General features: G+C 58.0%; 1 protein-coding gene across 3 annotated transcripts in view; it reads right to left on the reverse strand.

Annotated features, from left to right (window-relative positions):
* Window positions 1-9,630: 9,630 nt before the first annotated feature.
* The window catches only part of FOXK1 (forkhead box K1), a gene marked incomplete at its 5' end in the record, with an annotated part of 60,344 nt that continues 48,917 nt past the window's right edge, over window positions 9,631-21,057 (reverse strand). For all 3 annotated transcript variants that reach the window (XM_082361425.1, XM_082361424.1, XM_082361426.1), the window contains 7 exons: window positions 9,631-10,131; window positions 10,724-10,948; window positions 11,790-12,074; window positions 12,182-12,348; window positions 13,606-13,799; window positions 14,329-14,475; window positions 14,928-15,084. In XM_082361425.1, the coding sequence (XP_082217551.1) occupies window positions 9,872-10,131; window positions 10,724-10,948; window positions 11,790-12,074; window positions 12,182-12,348; window positions 13,606-13,799; window positions 14,329-14,475; window positions 14,928-15,084 (1,435 nt within the window). In that variant the 3' untranslated portion in view covers window positions 9,631-9,871. The remainder of the gene's footprint in view (window positions 10,132-10,723; window positions 10,949-11,789; window positions 12,075-12,181; window positions 12,349-13,605; window positions 13,800-14,328; window positions 14,476-14,927; window positions 15,085-21,057) is intronic.

A 21,057-nucleotide genomic window follows, 5' to 3' on the forward strand; every position in this document is an offset into this window, starting at 1 on the left:
CCGAGAGCCCCGAAGAGCCCCAGGGTGAAGAGGAAGGGAACTGGCCTGGTTACAGGCCGTCCTCCTGGGAAGCCTGCTGAGCACCGTACCTCGGCCATCTCACCTAACGTGGCCGTCTCACCCTGAGGGAGCGTTATTGTTACCATGTGAAGGATGAGCTGGCTGAAGCTAAAGGACTGGCTAAGGGCCCTCGTACGTGTAGGCGGAGGAGGGCTCGGAACCAGCACCTGGACCCCAGGTCAACGCCGGCAGCCGCTCTGCCCGCTGCCTGCTGAGCAGTGGCCGGCGAGGCGGGAGTCCCAGGTGCTGCAGGGAGGCCTGAGCGAGGGCAGCGCGGACTCCGTGCACCTGGCGTCCGTCGGAGGCCCGTCTGGAGATGGAAAGCAGGTATCTCATTAGGAGATTCAACACAAAGAATTGCAACCAGGTGGGGAAGAACGGAAGGGGCACACGGAGCGGCAGCTGCTCCTAATGCCCGGGGAACAAGGGGAAGAGGGTGGAGTGGTGAGAGCCTAGGGCCGGGACGAGGGGTCCCGCAGAGCTGAAACTGACCTGGGAGGAGGCCCCCATGGGCTGGGACAACCCACCGCGGTCAGCTGCTGTTGCCAGGACGTTTCCTGGAGCTGAAGAAAGCCGCGGAGAACGGGAAGCAGCCTCCGGCCTTCCGGGCCCCGCCCAGGCCCCGCGTCAGGCCGCCGGGCTGGGAGGAGCCGGCAGAGCGGAGATGGGCTTGCAGAGGCCCAGCCCTGGAATCATGAAACGGCACAGAAAGTTGGGTCTGAAGCTACCAGACAGACAGTAGCGTAATAACGACACGTGGTTTTGGTGGGAATTTGCTGGTTTACTTGAGCGTGGCCTACAAATCAAATCCGAACGTAACTGCCTTTGGACCTACAAAATGTGAGACTTGGAAGGGAGTTCAAATACCAGTTTCACAGCCACACACACACAAAAAGTTTATTAAAGTAAAACATATAAAGCACACAAATCTTAAATGAACTCAGTGATGTCTTACATTTCTAAAACTCAGTGGTATGCTGGTAAACCTCTAACTGGCTCTGCTGCGGGTGTGGGGAGGCTGATTTGTAGTGTTTGATCATTTCCGTGGTGTGAACACTCCCACAGTGGCGGATTTCAAGCTGCCGACGTGCTGTCACTGGACACTTGGGAGCAGATACACGGCAAGCAGCGCCCCATTGGACAGTCTGTTCACCACGCAGGCCCAATCCACGCGAACAACCTCCAGAGCTTCGGTAATAGTAAAATAATAGTAAGCTGTGAATTGAGTATTTATTACCTTGGGTCTTAATGTAATTTTTCACGTTATTAAGTTTATGTAACTAAAATTTAAAAAATGGCTTTGGTGAACAGCTCTCAGAATTCCTGAAAATTGGACATGCAGCTCTCGCAAGCTGGCGCCAGCACACGCTGCTGTAAACCTGAGCGGCCACGGCCAGGATTCAGGATTCAGGACGCCTCCCCCTCCCCGCTGGCTCCCCGTACCCGACAGTCCACACCCACTCCCCTCCCCAGAGGCAGCCGCTAGCCTCGCTCTCATCACCAGAGATCAGGTTTGCCTCCTTTTACACTTCATACAAATGGAACCCACAGTACTGCATTTTGCCTTCACAGTGATGCCGTGAGGCTCATCTGTGTTGTAGGATGACAGCAGCTCTTACTGCCGTGTACTAATCAGTGTGTGACTGTATGAGTTTACCACAACTTCTCCATTCTACTCTTGAGGAATATTTGTTTTGTTTCCAAATTTCAGCTGCGATGCACAAGCTGGCTTTTGGTGGGGATATGCACTCACTTGTCTTTGGTACTCACCCAGGTTCATAGGGCAGCTTAGCTTTCATTGAGAACTATGTGCTCTCACACACTCACACACACACACCCCAAGTGATATTACCAAGGGTAATACTTGACTATTTCTTACAAAATGTACATTTGTGTAAAATGCTATTTTAAGGTCTTACTAGTGAGAAATGATTGTCTTAATCAAAAACAAACTTAGAAAACTTAAACGGGGCTTCCCTGGTGGCGCAGTGGTTGAGAATCTGCCTGCCAATGCAGGGGACACGGGTTCGAGCCCTGGTCTGGGAGGATCCCACATGCCGCGGAGCAACTGGGCCCGTGAGCCACAACTACTGAGCCTGCGCGTCTGGAGCCTGTGCTCCACAACAAGAGAGGCCGCGATAGTGAGAGGCCCGCGCACCGCGATGAAGAGTGGCCCCCGCTTGCCACAACTAGAGAAAGCCCTCGTAGAGAAACAAAGACCCAACACAGCCGTAAATAAAATAAATAAATAAATTAAAAAAAAAAACTTAGTTAAAAAACTGCTAATTAGGGACTTCCCTGGTAGCACAGTGGTTAAGAATCCGCCTGCCAATGCAGGGGACACAGGTTCGAGCCCTGGTCCGGGAAGATCCCACATGCCACGGAGCAACTAAGCCTGCGAGCCACAACTACTGAACCTGCGCTCTAGAGCCCGTGAGCCACAAATACTGAGCCCACAAGCCACAACTACTGAAACCCACACGCCTAGAGCCCGTGCTCCACAACGAGAAGCCACCACAATGAGAAGCCTGCACACCGCAACGAAGAGTATCCCCCCGCTTGCCGCAACTAGAGAAAGCCCGCGTGCAGCAACGAAGACCCAACGCAGCCAAAAATAAATAAATAAATAAATGAGGAAATTGTAAAAAAAAAAAAAAAAAAAGATGCTAATTAGCCAATGTAGCTCCTAAAACTCATTATTCTCACTCTTGCTTGCTCTCTAGCTAAAATCCTAACCTGTGATTAATCTGTTACTGTTGTATGAAGGCTTCAGCTGGAGCGGTGATGGAGCACCAGAGGGAGGAAGAGAAGTGCTCAAACCTTAGCACCGTGGACCACTGTGAAATCTGAAAAAGGCACGTTATCAGCTGAACGAGGGGATGAGTCCCACGCACAAACAGAGGGAACCTTGAAGATGATGGATTTGTGACAAACCCCGGGTCAGAGCCAGTCTGCGGCACAAACGCCCAAGCGCCCCCTTCCGGTGACTGTCAATCCAGCAGCACCACGAAGAGAGCAGGCGGCGATTTCCCCGCAGCTAAGGGGGCGGAGCTGCCGCTCCCAAGACCACACAGAGCCCGGTGTCGTTTCTTTAATATATAATTTTATTTCTGGTTATAGAAACAAATGCTAAGAGGAGAAACAAAACTTCCCCATCCACATACAACAATTTAATAGATAAAAGAACAGTTAAAATAAATGAGAAACAAAAAGTAGAAATTTTAAACTTTGTTATAGCTTTAAAACATTAACGTCTGGTACAATTAGAAATCACATTCAGATCTCAAACTTTAAAAAAAAAAAAAAAGTATGGCTCCTTATTAAAAAAATACTGTATCCCATTTGAAATGAAAACGCAGGCCGGCCCAGCTGCGGTGGGCCCCGCCCCGTCCTCTCGTCCCCGTGACGGGGTTTGTGCCGACCCTCCTGGGTGTCCCACAGGCCCCATCACACTCACAGGTGGTGAAACACGGCCACGTGACGTGACCTCAGCTTCCCATCCAGCGCTCTGGGACCTAATTCACTCTACAGGATACCACCACTTTTTAAAGCACTGATGATTAAACATATTGTGAAAAATACTCTAGACAGCCACCATTAAAAAAACAAAAAAACCACTCACACACAGACACGCCCCTAACAGCACCCGCCCCCCCCAAATGATCTTTACAGGAGAATTCTCAGTCAGATAAGAAGGAACAATCCGTGCTGGGTTTAACCCTCCCCCACGTGCGCCAAGCTGCCCAAGGTCAGGGTCTGAGTGTAAGCCACGAGCAGGGACACACTTTCTTCTTTCCTCCCGGATCCCCGTCCTGAGCTAGAAATCGAGCCAGGTCAGTTCTGGGCTACCAGGTATTCAGAAAGCCCTTCCTGAAAGGAAGCTGGGAGGGGAGGAGGTAAGGGCCAAACTTAAAGTGTTGGCGTTTTAAATCCTATTTTTTACTTATTAAAAAAAATTTTTTGGACCAGTTAACCCAGAAATTTAGAGGCTAAGATCCTAAGAGGCCACAGGTGTAGTTCAATCCCCTTTAGGTCAGTTAACTTCATGCACAAAAAATCCATTTCAGAGTCACAGGCCTCCTTCCAGCTCAGCCAATACGTTCAGAATTTGGGGACAGGTCACAGCGCTCCTCGTGGCTCTGGGCAACAGCTCAGAGGAACAAGTCCTATTACTGCGGGTAAGAAAACCTTTACACAGGAAGCACAGAATCTTTTTTAAAGTGTCAGACCACTGGAACGTTAACCCCGGGGGGGTTGCAGGTCTAAATGGCCATGTCCCTCTCGGGTCTGGCCTCCCCTGCACTTTTTACTGTTTCTGACACAGAGTAAACCACCAATAAATATCTGGACGAATCAAATGAGCCAACGATTCCGGAAAAGATTCTCAAATAAAGAATAATGAACTAGAATTCTTCCAATTCTATCCTGACTCTTAAAATAACTGGGTTTGGGCAAAAAGGCGAGAGTAGTTTGGAGACCTCTCACGTCTCCCTTGGAAGCGCAAGGGAGACTAAAACCCGGAGGCATAAACTGAAGACACCCTGGCTCATCCGGCCGGGGGTGCGGGCCCCGTACAGCCAGCTTTTGTCACGTCAGCCCAGGTAGAGAAGCGTGTCTGCTTTGTCTTCTCTCGACCTCTTCCCAATCGCTACCAGCATGATAAGCAGGTACAAGGAATGAATGAAATCCTCTGAGTGGGGCTCCTCCCTGGAGAGAAAGAAAGAAGCCTAGAAACAAAGTGACTGCTGCCTTCACTCTTCTAAAACACTGAGCAGCGAAAACCGTTAGGGAAAGGAAAAGACACCGAGGATCCTGAGGCCCGCTCGCCCGAAGGAGAGTTCTTCATTCCAGCCCCGCGTGAAAACACAGCACAAGCGCCCTGCTCCTGGTCCGCGGTCAGTCCGCAGGAGGCCTCCCGTCAGCGGGCGGCCGGGTCACCGTGCTGCTCAGGGCGGGAACAGGGACAGTTTCCCCGACAGATCGGACCTCCCACAGCGGCTGCTCAGACACCCACTCGGATGTGATGGGGACACGGGGGTCTCGGCACACCTAGAGGCACGAACCTTTCCAACCTCTGTCCTCTGCTGAGTCGCCCTGTGTCCCCGGGGCAGGCGGGGGAGGGGGGGCGACGGTGGTGCAGCAGGACGCGGTCTGATGGCAGGAGGGGACCGTCCCTGTGGAGGCAGGGCTGAGCTGCGGCCTGAGCCCGGCTGGGAGGCCTTCCGCAGAGACGCCCCCGACAGCCCGGCGGTGCTGGGGGCACGACAACTCGGCAAGTGACCGTCCTTTGACAACTCGGCAAGTGACCGTCCTTTCTTTGCAGCGTAAGAGCAAAACTACTTTCCCTAAACACACTTGGCAGACGGCCCGTTTTCTATTTCCGTTTGGAGGAAATGCTGGTGGTGTGTCACACACCCCGCACTGCAGAGCGGCTGTGACTCCGGGGCTGGACAGAGTGGGCGGCCGCTCTCCGCAGAGACCCTCACAGTCGGACAAGGTCACCCGAGGGGCCGCGTGGTTACCGATGGCCGAGGACACCTGCAGGCGTTGGGCCCAGACCTGCCGCCCTTGGACCCAGAGGGAGCAGCTTCTGGTAGTAAAAGAAAATGCGAGAAGCGGGGCCCCGGCAGGAAGGGCGGGTACACACGCAATGGCGAGAGCTGTGTCCTGAGCATTTTGAACCCTAACGTGGGAAACAAGGCCTCGAGAAAGGAACCTGTGAGATGAGAGTAGTTTCTAAAACACGGGGAAGCAACCTGAGGACCACGCAGAGAAACCACTGCTGTGCCCACCGCACCCCAGCCCCGGGCCTCCCTCCCTCCCTCTCGGGCCCTCCCACCTTTACAGCAGCACGTGTGAACAGTTTAAATGGTGCTTTTATTAAACACCATCGTCTCCGGCAGAGGTATCACGAGGGCAGCTTCGAGCAGCCGTGGAGAAGCCACTTTCACCGTCAGCCACGCGGGGACGGGGCCTCGGTTTAGCAACTCTGGCCATTTCTACTTGCAGAGCCTCATGATCATTTTGGGTAACTTATTCTAGAACAAGCCACGCACTGTTTACTCGGCACTGAAGCAAGGGGCGGCCGCATGGTCCGTGGCGCCCGAAGCCCGTTCCCGGGGGCACGACAGTCCCTCATCCCAGATGAAGCCATCCCAGGGCAGAGCAGAACCTGAGGCTTCTGGAGAAAAACAGCTCATTCCCCTGCATCAACTGTACGTAAGTCTAACCCCTAAAAGCCCCGCGAACAAACCTCTCTTCTCTAACATGCTCTCACATTTGGTCTGTTCTTTGTCTGCATAAAGGAAGAAACTGACCAAAGTAAAAAGCCAAAAACAACAGTCTTTCTCCTCCTTCTGAACTCCAAGCGGCCAAAGAAAGGGGTTTCTGCCTACAGAGATCTCACAACACGCCCGAGGAGATGCACAACTCACTCTGAATGGTCCACGCAGAGCTACCTTTAGAGGAAGTAAGCGCATTAGCTGAACGATGTCTGCGACCTTGAACTAGTCCTTCGCCAGGGCCAGTGAGGTCCAGAAAAGGGGCCAGGCAGCCCGGGGGCCCCCCACAAACCCATTCCCTTCCAGCTTGAGAATCACCGATGAGCGTTTAGCAACTCAGGAATCCACTTTCACCAAACTCCCACAAACAGCAAGCCCCAAACATGAACCAACCAGGCCCCGGGAGGGAGACCGAGGGCCCCCCTGCAGCGAGCGAGTCAGAGACGACGGCGTCCGGCCTAAGGACCCCCCCCCCCACAACAAGCACGACTCTGATCTCACGGGAAATGCAGGCTGTGTACCCTTTACGGACCTAAGAAGTGAAGCTGGATAGACTGACCACTGATCACAGGTTCTGCCCTCGACAGCGCTGTGTGACTGGGAGCTTCGCGTGCAGAGAAAGCTGCAGATGGTGGACGAGGGACCCTCGGTGTCCACTCCGGGGCAGCTGATGAACTCCTAGGTGCAGCCCTTCCCACTTCCGACGCTGGACCCAACTGTCTTGGGGGAGATGCTCAACTGCTTAAGAGCAGTGATTTTCGTGACTTCCTTCCTGTGCAGAGAGCGTGTTTTCCTGTATCTGGCACTGGTAAAGGCGATGACTCGTCCAGCACAGCCGGACAGGTGGACCCAGGTACCCGGATAGAGAGGGAGCCACTGTGACAACAGGGGCCCAAGTGCCCTGCCCCGAGCCGCACCCGCCTGGCGCGAATTCCAGCCCCTGGGTGCCCTGAGGCTGCAGTGACGCGAGCATCAGGCCAGGTCGACTTACTTGCGCTCATTTTCCCAGCCTCGGCTGGGTCAGCCCGCGTGCCACACCCATGCTTGCGGGCGGCAGCGGGTCATGGCTGCCAGGCCCCGAGGGCGGGGGTTCTCCTGGTCACTCTGGCCTGGCGCTCTTGCTCCCGTGGGCGGGCTTGGCGGGGGGAGGGGGTGTGGAACCATCTGAGGACATCGGCGATCCTGCTGGCCGCCACGTGCGTCTTCCTTGGGGAGCTGGCCACTCCTGGGCCTCCTGGCTACCAGCCCCAGGGCAAGTGCTGGCGGGAGCCACGCATGCCATCTGGTCAGGTGACCAAAGGCCCAGCCGGAAGCATACCGTGAACCTGGAGTGGCAGGTCCCCCGAGGACGGGCTCCACAGGGTCCCTTCTTCTCCTTCCCAGAAGGAGCTAAAAAGGCACAAGCTCTCCACGTGGCAGAATGTCACCGAAGGACACCCTGTCCTGTCTCCCTTCCGGTTCCAGTCACCCCCCTCCACTCCCTTCTCCCTGAACCACGGCCAGAATAAACAGTGGGGTCGCCGCTGATAACAGACAGAAACCAAAGAACCTCAGGAGTCAGGAAAGCGCAGGGTCAGGGCCAGACTGGCCAGACCAGGCAGCGAGGCCCGGAGCTGAGGGCGTCCTGTGGCCTCAGCTGTCCTGGGCACCTGTCCTCCGTGGGTGGCGCCAGCTCTCCCGAGGAGGCGAGCCTGTGGCATCGAGGACAGCCCGTGAGCAAAAAGCCCCTGCGGGAGGCCTGCGCGGCCCCGGGACCGAGCAGCAACGAAGGGGAAGGAAGCGATGGCCGCCCCGGAGCCCTGGCCGAGGACCCACAGGGGCCAGGCCACCGGTGTCGGGGCGACCGCCTCGGCCTCACCCGCTCTCACACTCGACCACACACACCAGACGAGGCCAAAGACAGTCCACGTGACACAACACAGAACGTCAGCGGGGCGTGAGCGCCTCTCACCACCGGGCGGGAACAGGGCCGAGGCGCCACCCCCTCCCCGTCTTGGCCGCGTCACAGGAGAAATCCTTCCCACGTGGGGTTCAGTGCCGCGGATGCCGGACCAGGCGTTTCCCGGGCCGGGCGTGCGGGGACAACCGCGACAGCGAGAGCACCTGGCCACGCCTGGCCCTGCGGCGGCGCTGCCGTCGGGGCACTGATGCGGACGGCGCGTCGTAAGGGAGGAGCCGTTTCCGCCGGGGCCCCCGGAGCTCGTGCGGAAGGGCCGACGCGGGGCGCCAGGCCAAGTTTAAAGCCACTTTTCACAGAGACGTGCTTAACATTTCCTGAGAACGTTCTCCCAGAGAAGCTGAAGGACTGCAGGCTCCCCCTGCTCTGCTCACGTCTCCGGGGGGCGCAGGGGGTCCCACCGAGCCGGCGAGAGCTGCGGGCCGAGCCCAGGGCCTCTGGCGCTGCGGGCAGCACACACGGTTCCGATGGGAAATGCCAGGCAGGCTGTCGGGCGGTGAAGACACTGGAACCTGGTGATAAAGCCTGGTGAGCGGCCGCGTGGCAGCCGGCCATCAGAGCCACAGGGAAACGGGGGCCACTCGACGTGACAGTCCTCCTGTCGAGCGGCCACCTCCTTCCCCCGAGGACCAGTGGCCGCGTGTCCCCCGTGTGGCCGGGACGCAGGCCAGACGCTGCGGCCGCTGGCTCAGGTGGGTCTTTCGTGTGAACAGCTTTCTGCCTTGAACACCAGTCCGGGAGGCCGTCAGTCTTTCTTGAAGTTAACAGACAGGGCGGCAAGTTTACTCTCCGTGGGATTAATGCCAGTAAGAAGCCCAGACCTACAGCTGCTAAACTGTCTACAGATGAAAACCGCAAAAACAGATGATCCCTTCTGTGTCTGTCTCAGGTTGACGATGAAGCCTGAATTCTGTGTTTCAGCAAAACCAGAAACACCTGGGGCCCAAAGCCAAACCAGGCGCCTCCCCTCCGTCCCATTAATGCCAATACTTTCTATGTCGCTTTTAGAAGAAGAAACCATAGGACAGTCTGAAATCCGGCGGTGCTGCCTTTCTCTCGCCTCTTTCCAATCTCTTGCAAACAGGGCTGGATCCCCAGGCCCGTGCTCTCCTTCGGAGGCCCGTCCGCACCAGGCTGCGTCTCTGTCTCGCCCTCGGGGCGAAGGCTGCTCTGGGAGCCTGGCTCCTGTGCGGGGTCGGGGCCGCCGGGACGTGTTCCCGGAGACGCTGAGCTACAACCTTCTCCCCACGCCCTTGACGAAAGGCACGGGGAGAAAAGGTGCTGCCGGGGGAGAAGGAAACGAAAACAAAGAATTCCCAGAACCGTACAATCAGCTGTCTGAACATGTTTATGGGTTTTTGTCTTAAACCAGAGCGGGGGCAGGAGACAAGATGCCGGGAGGATGCGTGTGTCCGGGTGCACGTGGACGGAGAAGTCCTGCCCGTGTGGCACCGAGCGCGGTCCGCGTGGAGCCCCCTCATCTCGGTCCCGAGCGGCGGTGGTGTCGGCCGCCTCGGCCCAGCTCCGGAACTCCTTCTGGCGTGTGTCCCGCTCCACCTCCACGCGGGCGACGTCACTCCCCGGTCCCGGGGCCCTGTGGGCCGGCAGCCGCAATCGCCCCGGCCTGCGTGGTCACGGTCCCCAGGGGCTCCTCCACTCGGGACCTCTTGACCTCGGGTTCCCCGGGGGGCGAAGCGGAGGGGGCGGTGGCGGCGGTGCTGGGGGCCGCCGCTGCTGCCGGCTCCTCAGGCCCCACCTCGCGCACACGCGTGACCACCACCGGGGTGGACGAGCTAGCCTGAGCCGCGAGGAGCTGCAGGGGGCTGGCGAGGGCTAGGGCGGAGGAGAAAGAGTCACGTTGGGAGGCCGGCTGGGAGCAGCGCTCGTCTGTCCTGCGTGGCCACACGAGGGCCAAGGGACGTAGGGGCCCAGCTCCCTGGCACGCCGGGCGCCTCTGGGTAAAGCCAGCGGCAGCACTTGGCCGCCAGCCCCTCCCGGACCCCGGCCCACTCCCCGCCCCAGGGGCCTCCGTCCCTGTCTCCTCCTCATGCCGCTGCTTGTGTGCTGTGGGTCCCTCTAGACAGCCCGCTGGCTCCCGCCTCCCCTCCGGCAGGGCCTGCCCGCACCATGGAGCTCTCTCCCCCGAGACCTCCCCACACCCTCCTGCGTGGCGCTCAGGGCGCCAGTGCCGTTTCACTTCCCTCTCCGACCTCTGTCCCCCTAGCAGGGCATGAGCTCCGTGACCTGGGGATTTTGCCTGCTCCCTCGGGGCTACCCTGGCATCGCACCCCAGTGCCTGGCACATAGCAGGTGCTCGATACCCCGAATGGATGACCGCATTAACTGGGAAAATGTTCTTGCTGCACTGACCCTGGTCAGACCCCAGAGCTTAAGGCCAGGAAGTGGACGCCGGGCAGGGCCTCACCGTAAGCGCTGCCGGCTAGACTACTCGTGGGGACGGTGTGCTTGCCGTTCTGAGTGACGGCCCGGACCGGAAGGTGGTGCTGCCCGATGGTCACTGGTGTGGCCGGCTGCAGGATGGTGACCGTGTGTCCGGGGACCCCTGGGGCCATCTGGCTGGCCACCGTCTGGATCACTCGGCTGGCGGCAGGGATGGCGGCAAACGCGATGGTGGGCTTCTCTTCCAAGCCTGCGGGGACAGGGTGCGTCAGAGCCACATTCATGGCACCCGCGGTGGCACTCACAGGCGTCTCAGCCTGAGCCTGTCCACGTGGGGAGGGGGGCACTGAAGCAGGGACACTGGGAAAAGACCCTGGTTCTCAACAGAAAACTTCCAGTGATGGAATGTTTTGAAACAAGAGAAAAACAAGCAATAGGGCTTTAGGAAAAAATTTAAATACCTTGCACTTTAACCAAAGCAAGTTTAATCTAAGAGAAAAAGTGTATTATTTGGAATGAAAGGACTTGCACTTGGAGCAGCCATAACTTAGTTTTCTTTTCCCAAAGCGCATGTGTCGTTGGGACGGTATTACAGAAGACGTAGCCGCTGAGATCAGCCATCAGCGTTCAGTAGGAGGCTGCTTCATGCAAAAGCGTTCCCTCGAGGGTCTCTGACAGCACTGGTTGCATTTTCAACATTTACCTCATTAATTCTCCGGGACCCAGATTTCTAACTCAGGACTTTGTTTTTTTACTTTGAATGCCTTCTAAGGACCCCTGCTGGGGGTTCTACAGGACTCTTCCTCCAACTCCAATCTGAGTCCCCGTACCTAGTTCAGGGGCAGCTGGGGGCGCTGGGCATGTGAGGTGCTGCACACAGGGAACAGCGTTGCAGAGGATAATCAGTGCTGCTTCATAGGACGCGCTTCCCCAAGAACAGGAGTGGGGAGGAGCAGCCGCAGCCCGGGAGCCACTGTCGCCCAGAATAGCCTGTGCCCCACGCCTGGGCTCTGCAGCCCCCCTGGCCCAAGCTGACGGCTCCACCTTCTGGAGACCCACGTCCCCGCCGAGGGACCGCTTGGCGACGTTACCTCTCGCCTCGCTGCCCAGGTCCAGCACGGCCGTGCCCGCCGCTTCGTGGGCGCCCCCCGCCGAGGCCTGGCTGGCGAGGATGTATCCGTTGGCAGAGCTGGCGGAGGTGGTGACCACCCTGAGCATGGTGACAGGGGGCGCCTGCTGCACCACGTGGATGGCGTGGCCCGAGGGCTGCTGGGCCGTCACTAGGGAAGCCGGCATGTAGGCCACGGGCTTGGCCACCAGATTGGGCGGTCGGGGCGGCACGGCCATGATCACCGGCTGGGCGCTGACAGGAGAGCCTGCGGAGGAGGACGCGGGTCAGCGGAGACCCCCGCGTGCTCCCTTCCTGGGTGGGGCGCGGCTCCGAGTTCCGCCACATCAGACCAGAGGACAAGACCCTTCTTACCGGGTGCGCTTTGGGAATACCGATACTCGGGAACAGAAGCTAACTTTGCCCCAAAGTCAGGGTCATGCGGAATGGGTGAGCCCTCCCGGGACAGGCACTCTGGAGTCTGCAGGCCACTGGAACGCGGGGACATGAGCCCGGGGTGGGTGGGTGAAGCTGGGGCGCTCCTAGGAGGGGGGAGACAGGACCACAGCAGTGAGTACGTACGACAAGAAACGAAGACGGCACTTATCAGAACGGGAGACGTCTCAACACCCGTGCCCTACACGCTGCCTTTGCCCAACTTTTCCTGATGCTTCTCTGTCCTCGCGAGGGACTTCCGACCCTGGCACTCCACCTGGTACACGTAACATCACCCAGCATTTAAAGGCCCAGCGAAGGCCACGATCCAGAGCGTTTACCTCCTGAAGGCCCGGGCCAGCCTCCCAGGAAAGCAGCTCGGGCTTCTGGGTGATAAACAGCAGCTTTGCTGGGATGGGCACCAACCTCCCCCTGGACAAATTGACACCCGGAGAGCAAAGCACATGTTGGGAACCCAGCCGTTTTGTCTCGCACAGATAATAATCCACAGAACACTTCGCCTGGCTCTAAAATCAAGCACCTTGCCCAGCTCCTGCCCAGAGCATTGCCGGGATGGGCTGGACAGCAAGACCGTCCCCGACCCAGGCCTAGCCGCCTCATCTGACTGGTCTGACGCTCAACCTGGCAGCCACCGGGTCACTCTCCAGTCCTCGCGTCTGTGACGGCCCTGACTCTCACCGTGAGGGTCCGAACTCCCATCGGGGCCTGTCTAATCCGGCTTTGCTCCTCCATCCCCAGCACAGGCACCCCTGCCTTCTCTCCCTGAGACGTGGCGCATACCAAGCTTTGGCTGAGCTCTCCTCCTGGCCTGGGGGCTCCCTTCCCGAGCCCCACCCGCCCCAATGCAAGTTCTACCAGCACAAGAACAGGTTCCCAACGACCAGTGTGACCTTGAGGACGGGCCCCCTTACGGACACTCTTTACGGGGGTTCCCTGGGCAGCGCTGGACACACAGCGCAGGCCCAGTCACTATTCCCAGCTGGCCGGCAGGCTTGTCTACACGTGACAAGCAGTGTTGGTCACGGGGTTGAACCGTGTCCCCCAAAGACATGCTGGGGTCCTACCCTCCAGGGCCTCAGAAGGGGGCCTTCCTTGGAGACAGGGCCTGTAAGAGGTGGTCGAGTCAGATGAGCAGGAGGGGGCCCTCGTCCGCCTCTGTTCCTCCATTTCCCCCCATTCCCACTGCACGTCAGCCCAGCGTCTGAGAACCGACGTGGAGGACCAGCTGCCGTGCCTGCTCACTGCCTACCGCAGGGCTGGCCAGGCCTGAGCCGGTCTCTCCAAAAACCAGTGAGGAGGTTTGAGTGGCCACGGCCCCCGGGGGCGGTGGGGCGGGGACTTACCTGGACGACAGCGGCCCGAAGGGGGTGCGGAAGCAGGAGACGCCCCGCTGCCTCCGTTTCCGGAACGCCTGCTCCACGAGCTTGGCCTCGGAGGCGGGGTCTATCCGCCAAAAGGACCCCTTCCCGGGCTCCTCCTGGGAGCGAGGGACCTTAATGAAGTAGCGGTTCAGAGAGAGGTTGTGGCGGATGGAATTCTGTGGGCAAAGCAGAGAGAGTCACTGGTCACGGTGGGTCAGACCTGAGCACAGCAGCTGGGAGACCACGGCCCCGGGTCTGGGCCGGAGAAGTCTCCTCGGGGGCGGGGGGTGGCTCACTCGGGAAGGACAGGGGTTTCACCGTGGTTTTTCTTGTGAAAACTCAGCACAGGCTCACGACCACCCCTTATACAGGAAGCGAAACAGAAGGACAAGCCCTGGCCTGGGAGACGCCCAGCTCAGAGCTCGTACTGAACCAACTAGCCAACGGGACAGAGTGGCCACGGAGGAGACCTGAGCGGCTGTGACGTGCTGGCTGTGGCCAAGGCCGGCGACGGTCTTGTGAACCCACACAAGAAACCGTCTGGAAAGAGCAGGGACAGCGTGTTGGCGCAGGAGACGCCGGCGCACCGAGCGTGGGAACGTTTCCGGACCCCAGGGGGTGCTCACTCTGGACACGGCGCGGCCGTCCGGGGAACGAGCCCCCAGCCCCCGGGGCTCGTAAAGTCGGGGCCCAGGCGCGCCGCACCTGCCAGCCCTTGTCGGCTGTCCGGTAGTACGGGTAATGCTTCGTGATGTGCGCATAGATGCCGCTCAGCGTCAGCTGCCGGTCCTGCGCCGAGGAGATGGCCTGCACGATCAGTTGTGCGTAGGAGTACGGCGGCTTCGACTCGTCCTGAGGACACAGCCAGTGTGGGGTTAGCCCGGAAAGACGCTTCCGGTCCGACCCCCTGCCAGGCCACCTGCTCATGGAGAAAACCCTCCAACGAGGGCGCGGATTTGCAGGGTCTCCGCTAAAACCAATCCCCACGACCTCCTCTTGTTTAATCCACGTGGTTTAAGCTAGGAAGAGCTGTGTCTCCCTCATGGGGGTAAAAATTAGGTTTATTCATAGTTTAATTCTGAAATTTCTCACCTCCTCTGCAAATTGATTTAAAAACAGTTGTCAGATGGGAACGAACTAAGACAAAGCTGTAAGGCAGAAGTCTGACATTCTTCTCAGAGACTGTAATTATGCTCGGAGCCATCCCGCCCCCGTGGACGGGACGAGGGGAGGGCGAGGGAGGGAGGGGCAGGGACGCCGGCACCCCACGCCCGGGCACCGGCCAACGCGCCGAGGGCTGAGACCTTGGGGCTGTCGCCTCCGGACGCGTCGGCCTGCTGCTCCGAGGCGGCCTTCGCGGCGAACTCCGCCGCCAGCTGCAGGTCCGAGGTCACGTTCTGGACGAAGCGGTAGCCGGAGGACCCGGCCCCTCGGGGGCTGGCCGGGCAGGAGTTGGGGACACTGCGGAGAGAAAGGACACGTCCTGAGTTCTGACCCTGAGCCGAGGAGGCGGGCCCGGTGCTACAGGATGTCCGGACCCCCGGACGGCGCGGGGGGCCGGAGCTCATGGCACTGCCCCACACCCACTGTCCTGACACCGCACCGAGGGCGGCCAGGGGACTTGGGCGGGTGACGGCCACACGATGGCGCCCGAGGAGAGGCCAGGACGCGGGGAAGCACAGTGCCCGCCTCCCAGACCAGTTCCCAGGCCTGTGGCGCCCACCGTCAAGGTCGCCGCCTCAGCCCACGGGTTCCGGGGCGGGGGGGGGGGGGGGGGGCTCCTCTCCGGTTGGAAACTGCAAGCCAATCCGTGGGCGGGAAACATCGGAGCTCCCACTCCGGGTCTCAGCCCGCACGGCCCGAGCTGTCTGCGGTCTGTCCCCGCTGCCCTGCAGCTGGCACAGCGGGGCCCGCCAGCCACGGGCGAGGCCCAGTTCCCGCTGCTAACAAGGTGGGCTGCGGTCTTCAAACCATGTCGCAATTTTGATCTCGTAAGTTACAAGTATTCCGAGAAAATCCACACAAGCTCTGAAAGTGGGTCCCAAACCCAGGTAAAAAGTGTCCCTGCTGAGAGCTGACCGAGAGCCCGGGGTTGCCGGCCTCCTTCCGCTTATCCCCGTAAGTGCTGAGGCCAGCCTGCCCGCACCCACCAGCACCCCCGGAAGTCGCCCTCCATTCTCCCAACGCGCCCAGGCGGTCCCGCCATTGTCCAAATGACAAGACGCCCCCCAAATCCCCACAAGTCAAGCTCATGTGAAAGCTCTTTGTGCCACTTTCCCGGACGCACACGCAGCGCCTCCTCTCCGGCTGAGCTGCCATCACTGGCTTCCCTGCCCAGCTCCTCCGAAGGGGCAGCCGTCTGTGGCTTTGAAGGAGGGGCTCAGGAGATAGTTACTAAACACGGGAAGGGAAGAACGAAAAAATAAAACACTGAGACTGGGAAGAACCTGGCAGTTGATATGAATGGTGAATTCCGCTACAGTCGGTAATTACCCCTTTTTGGTCAGGAATCTGCAATCTATGTAGAAATTATAAGGAATCTTTTTTTTTTTTTTTTTTTTTGAGAATTCTTGTTCTCCTCCCCACTAGATTCCCCAAACATGGAGACAGTAAGTCCTGTGAGTATAGAAATTTTAACCAACAACCGTTAAGGTAGGATGCAGTAATAAAAGCAGCTCTTTCTGAATTTCATTTTGAACGAAACATACAAAACCCAAGCTTATAAAGTAAGGCAGGAGGGGAGAGAAGGCGTCTTACTAGTGACATGCTCACACACTCAGCGTCAGGTCTTCCAAATGCATCCATCCGGGAACCAAATGCCATGGCACACAGTGGCTCAATGAAGGTGCAACCCTGATGGGGGCTGGGGGGAGGGGCTTCCTGAAGCCTCTCTGCCCTGCTTCCTCCAACGACGTGGTGCTGCAGGACGCGCCAGCACGGAAGCGCCGGTGCGCCAGCTCCAGTCCCAGACACGTTCAGCGCCCCTTCTGGACTTGCACACAGGTGAACCGAAACACCACGCCTGGCCCATGCTCTGACCACAGGGGGCGAGAACCGTCCCCCGGAAACACACTGGCCTCAGGACAGATCAGGAAACGTCCAGGTTGGTGGAAACAGACAGTGCAGGGCTTATCTGGGAAAACCTCGCTGACATCTGACCTCTGTGACCCACGGGGCACCCTGACCAGTGCAGACGACAGACAGCGACTTCTGGGCTTGGGCACCGGGGATCCACTGTCTGTCCCAAGTCCATATTTTGTAAAAGATCATAGGAAATTTATATCTAACTCTCAAAAAGCAAAACCCAGAGAAAAGTCTGTCATCCCCCACAGAATGATTTCTAGTGGAAATAATGAACAGCGGGCTGGCAAGGCCGGCTCGCAAACGGGAGGAGAGGCCGGGCAGCCTCCACGCCACTTTCTACGACGTGGCAGGCTTGTGCTGACAAACCCTTCCTGGGGAAGCGTCCGCGGGGACAGGGCACCGCTGATGCCGAGGGCCCAGCAGGCCCGGCCTGGAGAACGTGCGTTCGTGCACACCGCCGCACAGACCTCAATAAACCCCATTCAGCTGTCACTGCAGGCCGGCCTCGGCCCAGAGGGCTGTGCCTGGTACCCCGCCGCCCTGGCGTCACACGTCCGGAGGGCAGGAGCAGAGGAGGAAGGAGGTGAGCAGGACGTCTCTGGGCTGAGAACACGCAAGTCAAAGGCGGGCCTCGTGGGGGTGTGTGTGGGGCGGGGGGGTCTGGGCGTCTGGGGGGCGTGTCCCACCCTGGGGAAACCGACCAAGACACTGAGTGTCCCCCGAGGGAGTTTCCTAGTCCTCTGCAAAGTCCCTGACGATCAGCAAAATAGGAAAGATTCCTACAGTATAAACACACACGTCCTCTCTAGAGGGGCGGGGGAGAGGAAATGCCGGGCCCCCTGGGACGCCAGGCTTCAGCAAAGAGCTGCCCGCTGCAGGGCCCCCCAAGTGCCCGGGGTGGGGGAAGTCTGATTTGCGGACGGGGTAAAGCAGCAGAGGCCAAGCAGCCTGGAACTACCCGACCTCACGTGATAAACACCGTTCTTCCCACCTTGAGGTTGCAAGTGGGAACGACGTGGAAGACGCACTTTAGGACATCAGTCACTGACCCCCCCCCCAACCCCCCTTTTACGGAAAAACAATTCCTAAGTCACATTTCCGTTCAGGCAAGAAGGGCTTCGGGTCAGGAGTGGAGATGGCTCATGGCTGGCCGGTCCCGCCAGCAGCTGCCCTGCATCTGGGCCACCGTCTCACCAGGACAAACGTGCCAGGCCCTGGGACAGTCCAGGCCCAGAACATGACTCCTGTGATCGCTCAAGACACACCTGGAACCACACCGCACCCTGTATTCACAGCAGCCTGACGGAGAGAGAGCGCCCAGGCCCACTACGAGGGTGAGAGCCTGAGCTGAGAAAAGCAGATCTGACCAGAGGCCACTGTCCCCAGAGACGTGCTGAGCCTCGTCCGGGCTCCTGCCGTCCCCACGGCGTGGCCCTTGCTGCCCCGCTCAGACGCCTGGCGGTCCGGCTCCGCCTGGGCCTCAGCAAAGCGCGCAGGCGGGAGGCTCTGGGTCCTGCCCCTCCCGAGCCAGCCTCCTGGGAAGGAAGTCCTGCTGGTCCCGCACCAGAAACATTTTCTTTCAGTGTTACTTGTTTATAAAGCGCTTCAGCCACTTAAAGAAAATCTGCTTATGGCACAATTTGCCTCAAATCGATTCCAAGCTGTAGAAGGACTTTTCAACAGAAAAAAATTATAATTAAAAAAAAAAAGGAAGTGGGAATGGATCTGAAATGGAGGTGGGAACGTGGGCCGCCCAGGTGCGGGGGCAGCGTGGCCCCTCCACCCTGGCCCTGTGCCTCGTTTGCCTGGATGGAGGGCAGCTGGGCCAGACAGGACACGGGGAACACACAGAGGAGGGGCTCGCGGAGGACGCCAGACAGCGGGGAGGGGGGTTGCCGGGGAGAAAGCAAAACAAAGCAGGATCACAGCCCCAAAGAGGTGAAGAGGCTGTATTCACAACAGTAGGACACAATTAAGAGGACATCTGGAGAACAAGGAAATGCTCTTACAATTTTTAAAAAGAGGAGAAATAAAAGTTCAATAAAGGGTGGAAGGAGAAACTTGAGAAAAGCAGAACGCAGAAAAGAGAAAGGGACGGACAGAGGAAGAGCAAGGTGGGAAAAGAAGAAGAGTACGCAGGGGGAGAGAACGTCACAGAAATAAGAAGGTAACTTCCTAGAAATGTAGGAACTGAGTCTTCAGATCCAAAGGGTCCCATTAAATGTCCAGCCCCCTCCTAGGCACCCCGCTGAGACGGGGCCGGTGCTGCGGATGCCGGAGACCCAAGTCCACCCTCCGCCCCCAGGGGGACACACTGTGTACAAAAGGGCCAGGATCACAGGAGCATCAGACTTCTTAACAGACACACTCGAAGGTAGAAAGCGACATCAATTCTGAGCAAAAACGTTTCCAACCTAGAACTCTCTACCCAGGATAACCATCTACCTAGTGTGAATGGAGAATAATGATAATTTTCAGGTGTGGAAGTTTTTATTAAAAAATTTACCTTTCCTGTCCCCTTCCCCAGGACTAGAAGATGTTGTCCAATAAAAGGAAGGAGCAGATCAGGAAAGGGAAGACTGGGGAGCTGGGAGAGAGGGGATACCCAGGATGGTGTGGAAGACGATCCCAGGGTCAGAGGCGCCCCCCGCACCTCGGGGCCAGGCGGGAGGAGGCCTGGGTTCCAGGTGATGACGTAAATGGGAAGGATGTGCCAGTCTTCCCAGGTACCAGGAGATCTAACCAAACAGAGAAGGGGCCGCTGTAACTGCTGGGAGCACAGGCCGGGGAGAGGCTGAGCAGTGCGGCCATCACACAGCCACACTGAGGCCACTAACCAACACTTCTGATGCAATCTCGTTGGGCCGATGGGGTGGGAGGAAAAGCCAAGTCCTTTATCCCACAGGAAGTCAGTGTATGATGATCTGAAACTGAGACACCAGAGGGTGAGTAGGTGCCGAGGGGCGTGAGGACAGGCTGGGCATGGCCAGGGGCTGTTTCATCATCACCAGCCCTGCAGAATCTTCTGCTTTCTTAGATCACGTGCACATATTACTTTGATATGAATAAACCTTTAAAAAACACGAATGACATCAGTACCGCCTCTCTCCCTGTGGGCACCTGCTGAACGTGCAGCCCAGCCGTTCTACCCGCTCTGCTGGAGAACCACCTCAGTCTCCCATCTGCAAAGTGGGGACGGCAAGGCTGTGACACCACACGGCAACACCACACAGCAACACTGCACAGGACCACTGTGGAGGTGAACGGACGTACTGAGCTCCCAGCCCACCGCGCAGGTCCGGCGTGTATGTCAGAGACAGTTCTATTTTTATCACTGTTCTTAAAATCTTGTGGCTCATGACCCTAACAAGTGTATTTTAACCAAAATAATCAAACCTGAGGGTTCCATGGCCTCAGCACAGACCGTTTAGACACTTCAGAGAGGCGATTTCAGACCCAGGAGACTAAGAAACTGGAAACAGCTCTCTGGCCCTCGGTGGGGAACTGGTCAACCAAGTACAGGACACGTCAAACAGTCCACTGTGCAGCCACGAGCGATGCAGTGACACAGAAAGGAGCCCGAGACACAGAGGGACAGGAGAAAAAACAAGCTGCAGGACACTCTGAGCTTCAAAGGACCTTTCTGGGGAGGGGTCACAAGTACTCACACCCATCAGACAAGCTCTCGGGCATGTTCAGAGAAGACGCACCTGCAAACATGGACTCCTCTCCAAGAATGTCACTGCACGATTTTTATTTTCTGAAACATTTCAGTTTTGTAGAGTGCACATATATTGTAATATTTCTGTAATCCCGGGGAAAATAAAGGGAAAGAGAGGCCAGTCTCTTAAGAACACCTGTGCTCGCTAAGAGAAACTCAGTGCTGTGAAATCCTGGGGCACTATTTTAAAAGGTTAACTCATTTATGAAACACACCTTGTCCCAGGGAGAACAATGAGCGAACCGGCCTGAACCCAGAAGTACCAGGTGCATCTCCCTCTGAGCAGAGGGCAGATCCGGGCGGGGGGCCCATGCTTCCCTCAAGTCCTCCTCCAGGCTCTGCCTGCTTCCGGAAACCCAGAGCCGCAATCTGGACAGGAAGGGCTCTCGGCGGCAGGGCACCAGGCTGGGCCTCGCCCAGAAGGCACACCCAAGAACACGTTACATGGCACCCATCCCCCGAAGATGTGCCCGAGAGCAGGGAAACAGCCGCCCCAATGGACACGAGACTAAAGCACAAGTCCAGTCAACCTCCTCTCAACAATTTAAAGCCAAAAAACACCCTGGCACGGATGTAGGCAGAAGGAAAACTATAAAGAACACGGAGGGCCGCACCTTTCTGTGCAGATG

Source organism: Balaenoptera borealis (assembly GCF_965194805.1).
Source record: "Balaenoptera borealis genome assembly, chromosome: 16".
Lineage (NCBI taxonomy): Eukaryota > Metazoa > Chordata > Mammalia > Artiodactyla > Balaenopteridae > Balaenoptera > Balaenoptera borealis.